Source organism: Amblyomma americanum, chromosome 7 (assembly GCF_052857255.1).
Source record: "Amblyomma americanum isolate KBUSLIRL-KWMA chromosome 7, ASM5285725v1, whole genome shotgun sequence".
NCBI classification, from domain to species: Eukaryota; Metazoa; Arthropoda; class Arachnida; order Ixodida; family Ixodidae; genus Amblyomma; species Amblyomma americanum.
This window is the reverse complement of record NC_135503.1, coordinates 5,839,107-5,849,405: the sequence shown is the minus strand read 5'-3', so window position 1 is coordinate 5,849,405 and position 10,299 is coordinate 5,839,107. Positions and strand designations below refer to the sequence as shown.

General features: G+C 54.4%; 1 protein-coding gene across 1 annotated transcript; it reads left to right on the top strand.

Annotated features, from left to right (window-relative positions):
* Positions 1–8,778: 8,778 nt before the first annotated feature.
* Positions 8,779–9,688, top strand: mRpS25 (mitochondrial ribosomal protein S25). Its single transcript, XM_077630886.1, has one exon. The coding sequence runs from the start codon at positions 8,947–8,949 to the stop codon at positions 9,460–9,462; it is 516 nt and encodes a 171-aa protein (XP_077487012.1). The 5' UTR covers positions 8,779–8,946; the 3' UTR covers positions 9,463–9,688.
* The last annotated feature ends 611 nt before the right edge of the window (positions 9,689–10,299 follow it).

The following is a 10,299-nucleotide window of genomic DNA, read 5'->3' as shown; positions in this document are numbered from 1 at the left end:
TCTCGCCAGGTGTCTGCGGGGTGCATTTACCGCGCTCGCCCGGTCGTGGCGTGGGAAAAGGGGGGACAGGGTTCTGCGTAAATCCCTGTAAGGAGTCACCGCCGCCGCCAGCCAAGTGGTTTCGGCTGTCTTCAGATCTTCCCTGGCGTCTCTACCGACCCGACTACTCCTGGCTTCCCGGGATCTGAAAGGGTACAGGGCTTCCGGCGTGGGAACGGATCGCCACAGCTGCTCGTCCACAGGCTTCGGCGGCCATCGCTAATGGCAGAACTTCCACTTGATATTATCTCCCGACGGGGCGCTCCGGCTTTGCGCCTCGGCTCCTTCGAAGTTCGCCGACCGTGGGAGAGCTGGCCGATCAGCTGACGTCCAACTACCAGCCCGGCGGGGTCCTGTCCGCATCCCCCTTCCCTCGCGCTCAACTTATGCCAGGAGCCTGTCCATGTGTGCGGAGGTGTCCGTTTGTGCATGATGAGAGTGATTTTTGACCACGCCCGCCATGGCGAAGGCGTCCCTTACCTGTGGAATTTAGGGAAGACGCAGTGTATAAAACGGGGCGGTAGATGCAGTTGAAGCAGCTCACTTCTGAACTCAAAAGCTTGTAAATGTGTAAAATAAACCGTATTCTTTCTCCACTAACGAACCCCTTCACTCAGCGGCACTCCTGTTCGGGTCTGAGCGGACGTCATCTGGACCCAGGTTAGGTCGAGAAGCGACCCCGATCCCCATCTTCAACAGCGCCATACGTGCGCTCGTCATTAACTCATTCCAGCGAATACAGGGCGGATGGTGGCGTCTCCTACCGGTAGGGCGCTCCAATTAGGCTCCTGCAAAAAAATGCCGCCGATCACCGAAATTTTCGTCGTTTCATGAAATTTTACACATTCGCGCACAGAATAAAAGCAAACTTTATTTGTTAGTTTGGGGGCTGCTCGGCACGCTTTAGTTTCTGATTGCTGGAACCGCGGGTTTTTCGACAGCCAGGGAGAGTTTCCGACGCCTCCTCGTTCTCTTCACCGAGTGGTGCTGTCAGAGTTGTTGGTTGTAGCTGAGATGCGTCGCCATTGCCGTAATAAAAATTTTGACCCGCCGCGGTGGCTCAGTGATTAGGGCGCTCGGCTATTGATTCGGAGTACCCGGGTTCGAACCCGACCGCGGTGGCTGCGTTTCGATGGAGGCGAAACGCAAAGACGCCCGTGTGCTGCATGTGCGATGTCAGTGCACGTTAAAGATCCCCAGGTGGTCGAAATTATTCCGGAGCCCTCGACTACAGCACCTCATCTTTCTTCCTTTCTCCTTTCACTCCCTCCTTTATCCCTTCCCTTACGGCACGGTTCAGGTGTCCACCGAGATGCGAGACAGATACTGCATTTCCTTTCCTCAAAAACCAATTTTCGAATTTTTACGAGAAGAGAGATTGCGCAGAGCGACGGGCGCGACGAACTGACAGAACCGCCGACTGGACTGTCTACAACCGCCTGGACGCGGCAGCGCGCCGCCACGCCAACAAGCTATACCGCCGGAAGTGGGCTTCACTGTGCCAAAGGATGGAGGAAGACGTCAGCTCGCGGAGGCTGTTTGACACCCTGCTGCGCATCACCGAACAACAGGCAAACCGTCAGCCGCTGGCCGCCCTCGCAATCTCCAGCGGGCTCAGCTTTGAAGAGTTGGCATAGTGGTTTGCCGACCGGTTCGCGCCGCCCAGCCCCGCAAACGCAGCTAACATAGCTGCTTCTGAGAGCCCCAGAAGCGACGCCAGTCCCTCGCCCGTCGCCTCGGAAGGTCCATGTGATGCGCCGTTCACCGCGGAGGAACTGAACAATGCGCTGCAGCGCTGCCGCCACCGCTCGGCGCCCGGACCGGACGGGGTGACATATCAGATGCTGCGAAACCTGCATGCGCAGCAACGACAGATCCTCCTGCAGTAGATCAACCTGGTGTGGGAACGCGGGGAGCTACCGGAGGATTGGCGAACCACCGTTGTTTGTCCCATCCGAAAGGTAGGGCGCCCACCTACGGAGCTGAGCGGATACCGGCCAGTGGCATGCATAGGCGGCAGGTAAGCCCATGGAGCATATGGCGTTGCAGCGTCTGAACGAGCCGGCTGCGGAGGCCGATTTGTTTGACGAGCGGCAGACGGGTTTCCATGGGATGCGGTGCACGGCTGATTCTATATCGGACGTTGTTACAGCGCTGGATCACGCCAGGGCGGCAGGCCAGGTTGCGCTGCTACTGCTACTGGACGTCTCGGGCGCTTTTGACAACGTTCACCGCGCACTAATTCTCGCGGTGCTTGAGGAGGTCGGTGTGAGAGGGCGTCTTCCTGAGCGGGCGCACCATGCGCGTACGAGTAGGGGGAAAGTTCTCCGAGCCTCGCCCGGTGGACTTGTGCGTGCCGCAGGGCTATGTCTTATCACCATTTCTGTTTAATGTGGCCATTTCGGTGGGGCCGGCCTCCCTCCCCACGAACGGCCGACACCATGCGTACATGTCCATATACGCAGACGACATAGCTCTGTAGTGCCGGGAACCACCGGGCGAGGCGCTCCGCGTGCGAGGGTGCCTTCAGGGAGCTCTGACCGCAGTCGATGCCAGCTTGCGCGGCCTTGCATGGTCTGTCGCTGAGCGCGGACAAATCGGTGACCATGGCCTGCGTTTCGCGCTCGCACCTTGGGCCACTGTCACTGAACGGGACTACGATTCCTTGGCGTAAATCGGGGCGGTACCTTGGCCTGGACATCGACTGGCGCCTTTTCTTCCGTCCCGCGGCGACCAAGGCCTGTCTGCAAATGAAGAGGATCACCGCCGCCGTGCACAAGCTCACCGCTCGAGGCCAGGGCATCTCCCAGCAAGCCACGCTGCGACTATATAATGCCGCAGCTTTGGGGGTGGTGAGGGGGCATGTGAGGGGGCATGAGGCTCTTCGACTGGGATCGTCCGCGCGAGCGGACGTGTCGCTCGCGGCTCCGCTCTTCGCCGGCGGGGGCGAGGAAGCGACGGGGAGACCCGCTTTCGTATACTCGCTCCCGTCCGGCCTTCGGAGTATCCCTTGCCCTAGCGCGGGCGAACGTTCGCTCGGAACCTTGCTGGTGAGTCGGACGACTTTGATTCATTAGCGTACATTGTTGTTAGCTGGCGTTATTGTTTCTGTAGCAATAAATGCCTGTTTGTGTCAGCCAATGTGTCGCTCTTTTGTTCCCTCAGAGCAAGGCCCGCCGTGGTTGGCGTGCGCTCGGTAGCGTACGCGATCACGGGATGGGGTCCGGCAGCTTTGAACCATGTCAACCGCAATTAAGGGGGACACGGGTCATTGCGGCCGAAAAATTGCGAAAAAATCAGTTTTTCAATTTTGGATTATTCGTGACCGTGAGGTCATCCTGTATATGTGGGTGAAATTTCAGAGCGGAGAAACCCATAGTTTTTCAGAAAAAGCCAAATAACGGGAGAGTTCTGACCGAAAGTCTCGCGAAAGAACCTCAAAAATGTTCATCTTGCGCCGCGGACCATTTTCAAATGACGCGCCGGAAAGCCGCCATCTTGGTCTCGTTTGAAAGAGCGTCTCTTCCTCTTTCTCTCCATCAGAGCTTCAATATTCTCCATCGAAGCTTCAATAACTTCAATATTAAAATTTTTTTTCACAAAGACTCATGTCCCCCCTTAAGCGGGGAGAAACTATCTCCCAAATTCAGCCCCACATCTGGTGCCCAACGTGGGGCCCGCTCTTGGAACATTCGACGACTGTCGGTTCGGTTCGAGTAACGCTCTCTGTCCGGGCTTGACAAGTGCTAGGCCTAGAGCGAAATTTGATTGCTAGGATCTGCGGCATGCTTTCTTGAGTGCGAGGTGTATTGCGCTGCAGCATGTTTGAACTTTTCGACATGCTCAGCACATTTTTCCCTGCAGTTTCTTCGCGAGAATCACTTGGTCCGCATCGAGGGAGCGCGAGGCCTAGAGCCCACGGAGTTGCCGAGCCCGAAGCGAGTGAGTACGGAAGCCGCGTGGGTGGTCAGAGTTTCTGTATATATTTTCTCTACTGTCTCTTTTTCGACTCTGGGAGTCGCGGCTCCGGGTGGCCTGGGGCCACGGGTGCCGCTACGAGCTCGCTGGTACTGCAGCTCAGCACCGGGCGCTCCGACACCGTCCGATACAGTGAGCGCCGACCGCTCAGTAGCTGCTTTGTGCAGTGAGCGCGGTGGGACCACCCCACAAAGCTGATGTCTCCTCGTGGCTGCGCGCACATAACCCGTTTCGGGTCTTCGTTCTGTTCACGGTCGTTGTCGGAGCGGTAGTTAGGCCTGAGGCTTTTAGGAGCTGCCTGCACCACGCCAGAAGAGGCATGACCACCGGACCGTGTTGTTGAGAGGAGGCGCACTTTGCTGCCCGCCCATTTTTATTGTAACTTCACACGAACTGAGCACTCTCGTTCAACTCAATAAAGGGCTTTGTTCATTCGAACTTGGCGTTTGCACAGCCGCCCGACACGTTTTGCTAACGAGTTATGCATTATGCCACGCGGCCCTGGCGGATGCCGTTTCCCCTCCCGTGACCTACGTTAAAGGCACGCCGAGAGCGTTTCGGCAATTTTACAGATCCGGTGGAGCAACCCAGGCTTGCTGTCCGGCGCACATCGTCTCGCTGCCACCTGCTGCGACGGAGCGGCCTGTATCCTCTTCGCCGCATCCATCCGGGGCAGCTGTGGCGAGACCAGTCAGCAGTCACCTCCGGCGGCTGCTGCCCTGGCGACTACTGCAGAATCCTGGCCTGCAGTTCTCCCACCGGCCTTCTATTCGCGGGCCTGCGGACACGGTAGTCCGCGGGCCATACGAGTCGTCCCAGCGGAGACCTTCACGCCGCCTTCGGAACACCGCGGAAGACTGCGTGGACGCTGTCAGCGTGACCTCTGATGCAAGACGTGCCTCAAGGACATGAAGACCAGGAGACTCCTCCATAGCATGTACTTTCAGGCGCGTGGGTCTATTTAAGGTTGGGGGGATGTGGGGACCTGCCCTGCAGCCCTCTGTGTTTGCTTTCCCGCGAGGCACCGTGCAGCAGCAGTCTCACCTCAAGGAGGAACGCATTCTCTTGTCAGTTACATTAACTGGCGAGAGGGCGCCAGCGTCGCTGCGAGGGGGACTGCTGAAGCCCGCGCGCGGGAGAGGGGGCATGGGCAATTTGGCATGGGTCTCTTCGGCTGGGATCGTCAGCTCGAGCGGACGTGTCGCTCGCGGCTCCGCTCTTCGCCGGAGGGGCCGAGGAAGCGACGGGGAGACCCGCTCCCATCCGACCTTCGGAGTATCCCTTGCCCTAGCGTGGGCGAACATTCGCTCGGAACCTTGCTGGTGAGTCGGACGACCTTTATTCATTAGCGTACATTGTTGCCAGCTGGCGTTATTGTTGCTATAGCAATAAATGCCTGTTTGTGTCAGCCAATGTGTCGTTCCTTTGTTCCCTAAGAGCAAGGCCCGCCGTGGTTGGCGTGCACTCTGTAGCGTACGTGATCACGGGGTGGGGTCCGGGCGGCTTTGAACCGTGTCAGCCGCAATTAAGTGGGGAGAACATATTTATCCCCCCAAGTCAATCCCACAATTTTTACGGTAGCGCAACCCTTGTTTGTAATAACCGAGCGTTCTTAGTATCTGCGGGACACAGGGAGAGAGAGAACACAACCGGCTTTCGTGAGAGAGAGAGGGGTTTCGGCAAGGAGGATGTTTTCGCTCAGTGGGGCAAATATTTAAATGTATTGGATCTCTGGTGTAAATCTGATGAGCAAGAAAAAAAATGGTTTTTAGGGAAAGAAAATGGCGCAGTATCTGTCTCATATATCGGCGGACACCTGACCGCGCCGTAAGGGAAGGGATAAAGGAGGGAATGAAAGGAAGGTGCCGTAGTGGAGGGCTCCGGAATAACTTCGACCTCTGGGGATCTTTGAGGGCGAGGAACTCGCAGTTGCTCTAGCGATCGCCGAAGGCAACAAGATCGGAAAATCTTTAACCACCCTAACGGACTCGAAGGAGGCGTGGAGGAGCTATATGAAAGGAAGGACAGGTAAATGTGCAAGACAGGTCCTAGCGAGACCAGGCGAGGCATGTTATTTTCTGGGTACCCGGACATGCGAAAGTAGGGGGCAACCTCAGGGCCGATGAGACCGCTCGAGCTTACACGAACCGAGCCTCTCATTCACTCAGGCCGGAATGGGCCTCAGAAAACGTAATGCCCACCTTCTCAGAAATCACCAGTTACTACAGTTATCACAAACGCCATCCGGTCGCCGTATTCTTGACCGACTCCACATCCAACACGCAATCACCTTTGAGGAACGGGTACGAGCGCCAGAACCCTGGAAACGCGCCCTCAGGGTCCGACCCATTCCTCGCAACATGTCACACTCTGACCACAATGGCCTTCGCCAGGCGCGTGCGGAAGCACTGGCACGACATTATGGTCAACAACAACACGTGTATTACGTGGACATTGCCGGTCCCCATCGTGGGGGGTGGTTCACCGCAGCAGTGGTCCACGACAACACCACAGTGGCAGGACTCACTTTCCGCGCCTACAGCGCAACACACGCGGAGGAAATCGCGATTGCGCTCGCACTCTCCCTCCCACAAGTGAAACACATCATTACCGACTCGAAGGGGGCCTGTCGGAACTATGAGCTGGGTTGGATACCTCCTCTCGCCTGGCGCATCCTACAAAATTGCTGTCGGTCCAGTGACCCTCCAAACTGTAACCTCATCTGGGCTCCCGGCCACCAGGGACTCCAGGGAAATGAGTTAGCCGATCAGGCGGCCCGCGCGCTCTCTTCCCGGGCACTCACACTTGCTCAGGAAGCCTACCCAATATCTAATTACATTCAAAGACATCACTACATATTACAAGGACAGTCATCGTCGCTTTCAGGAACCCTGTAAGGGTCTCCGGAGAGCAGACGAGCGGCTTCTTCTTAAAATTTTTACAAATACAGTGCTGTGCCCGGCAGTATTGAAACGCTTGAATTCAGAATTTGATGGTGGCTGCAGGATGTGCGGAGCGACGTTCTCGGACGTTTTCCATATGGTCTGGGCCTGCCCTTCCAATCCCCACCCTTCCCAATCCTTCATCTCCCACCCTTCTAGGGAGGCCTGGGAGGCGGCGCTGCTCAACTGCCATGACCTGCAGTCCCAATGGACCTTGGTCGCCGGGGCGCGAGCGGGGCTAGACGCCATTGGGGCTCCGGAATAGGGGCTCCACCTAGATTTGTGAGGACCTGGGCCATAGGGCCTGGGCCCAAACACCTCCTTGTAAATAATAAATGTTTACCACCACCACCACCTACAGGGGTGTAAGGAAAAGATATCCGGAACTGCACTCTAGCCTGACTCAAGAAGAGGCGGTCAAATGGAGGAGGCTCCAAACAGAAACCATAACTAATCTTTTCATATTAAATAAGATGTATACAACGCAGTACAGGGACACGTGCCCCAAAGGCAGAGGCAGACCCGCGGTGTATCACACAACGTGGGAGTGCAAGGACAATAGTTTCCATAATCAGAAGGAACCGTGTCGGGAGCAGTGGGAGGAAGCGCTTTCCAGCCACAAACCAGCCTTCCAACGAAGGCAGGTACAACATGCTGTGAAAGCTGCCAGATCCAATGGGGCCCTGGAATAGGGGCTCCACTCGCTGTAGAGGGCGAAGACATCGGAAGATGAAGTCGACGTCTGCACTATGAAGTGTATTGAAACTAGAGCAGTAAAGTTTATCCTATCCTTTAACGTGCACAGCACACGGGCGCCTTAGCGTTTTTCCTCCATAAAAACGCAACCGCCGCGGTCGGGTTCGAACTCGGGAACTCCGGACCAGTAGCCGAGCGCCCTAACCACTTAGCCACCACGGCGGGGTGGGCTCCGGAATAATTTCGACCACCTGGGGATATTTAACGTGCACTTACATTGCACAGCACACGGGCACCTTTGCTTTTCATCGAAACGAGGCCGCCGCGGTAGGCAGCAGCAAGAAGGATTTTTTTTGTATTTGGTTTTGGGGGGAAAGGAAATGGCGCAGTATCTGTCTCATATATCTTTGGACACCTGAACCGCGCCGTAAGGGAAGGGATAAAGGAGGGAGTGAAAGAAGAAAGGAAGAAGAGGTGCCGTAGTGGAGGGCTCCGGAATAATTTCGACCACCTGGGGATCTTTAACGTGCACTGACATCGCACAGCACACGGGCGCCTTAGCGTTTTTCCTCCATAAAAACGCAGCCGCCGCGGTCGGTTTCGAACCCGGGAACTCCGGATTAGTAGTCGAGCGCCCTAACCACTGAGCCACCGCGGCGGGTGCAAGAAGGATGCCAAATACAAATTGAAGGTCGAAATTATTCCGGAGCCCTCCACTACGGTACCTCTTTCTTCCTTTATTCTTTCACTCCCTCCTTTATCCCTTCTCTTATGGCGGGGTTCAGGTGTCCGCCGATATACGAGACAGATACTGCGCCATTTTCTTTCCCCAAAACCAATTATTATTATTATTATATTAACAAATGAAGACTTGAACGGGTTGAACGTTTAAATTCGCGCCGAAATTTGGATCCGAAATTTGCGCTCGTGTGCTCTAGTTCAGTTTGCGGGTGCTCTCGTGAAATAAACAATTTTTTGGAATTCACTGCACAAATTTTGTTAGAGATAAAATAACCTAAAATTTACACAGCGTCACGTTTATTTATACAAGGCACGGTACAGAGTCGTCGAGTTAAGCGGACGCGCAACAGAGCCACAGAACTACCATAACGTAGCCAACGGAGCCAAGTCGATCCAAAATAGCATTAAGCCGCTATCTGTGCTCCATGTGGTTTGGAGGTATGCCTGTAGTGCTCGCGTAGTGTGTGCAAATTGGGACAATTCGTGAGGAGTTCCCCAAAAGGAACCGTTCTTTGTAAAGTGTGAGTAGCGACAGACACACGCCGGCATAATGTCGTTCATGCGAGGACCTGCGCCCATCAGGAGGACTCTGCAGTATCTCGAGAAAGGTCGTTTGGTGTTCAAGAATCGAGTGAAAATCATGACCCTCAACTTCAACACAGCTGGAAATGCGAGAGACCGGCACGAAGGCATGAAAGATTTCGTTTTCTGGTACCTGCCCCAGGTTCAGTACAAGAATCCTGACGTGCAGGTTGTCATATTCAAGAACATTACGCCGACGCCATTCGCCAGGTTTTGGCTCGAAGACGGCAAGGAGGTCATCATGGATGTTGACGGTAAAACCAAAGACGAGATCCTTAACCAAATGCTAGTGACGCTTGGCAAGACGAAAGAGCAGCTCCAGAAAGAAGCGATCATGAGAGAGAAGAAAGACACACCGGCAAATTTTGGCCGGCAGTATGACAAGTTTTGCATCTGCGAGGTGCCCGGACAAATCCCCTGCCCAGGGATCGTGCCGCTGCCAAGAAGTATGCGCGGAAAATACCGTCTTGAACAGGAGCAGTAAATGGAAGAACAGGACACCGCTTTACCGATGTTTTTGTGCTTCTAAAGAGCGGCCTTTTTTTTTGTGTATGTGTGGATGTACTGTTAAATGAGAACTTACTTTTACTTGGAAGTGCCGAGTTGTGTGGAAAGCGGACATCTCAGGTTAGCAAGGCGGCTCTGTTGGTACGAAATGCGAGCCTATTGTAGGCACGGAAGTGAAGTTGATAAACATTGGCAAAAATTTACCTGCTCAGATTTATTCCTTTTAAAGCATGGCATGTTAAAAGTGCAAGAACTGGGCCAAGCTGGTTGTACAGCATACGTGCTACAACATGCTGTACACTTTACTGGTGAACATGAAACAAATTAGATGACACACAAGGCACGAACTGACAACTTTTCTTGACGTAGGTTTTCCTTTTTCATACAGAAATGACACATGCTGTGCTGTTAGAACCAGTGTGTGAATTGTAAAAACTGAGTGTGTTAAAAGACAAAGGAATGGAAGAAAGACTAGAGAAACCAAGTGCTGACAATGGAAAACATCCACCACCGGATGGGTTCCACACCTCAAGATGTCACCATGACAGCCTCAGCAGTTCCAGTTGGCTAAGTGACAATGACAGTGAAACATTGCTTACACATTTCTCGGCACCTGCAGATCTAATCGTTAAGGCTTCAATGATTTCTCTTTTTGTTTTTTGCATGAGCAATGATTGAGGTTCTGTCAAACACGAGGCTTTCACTGTCATTGTCGGACAGCGAACTGGAACTGCCGAGGCTGTCGCAGTGACATCTTGAGGTGCAGGACCCATCCTGTGGTAGATGTTTTCCATTATCAGTGCTTGGTTTCTTT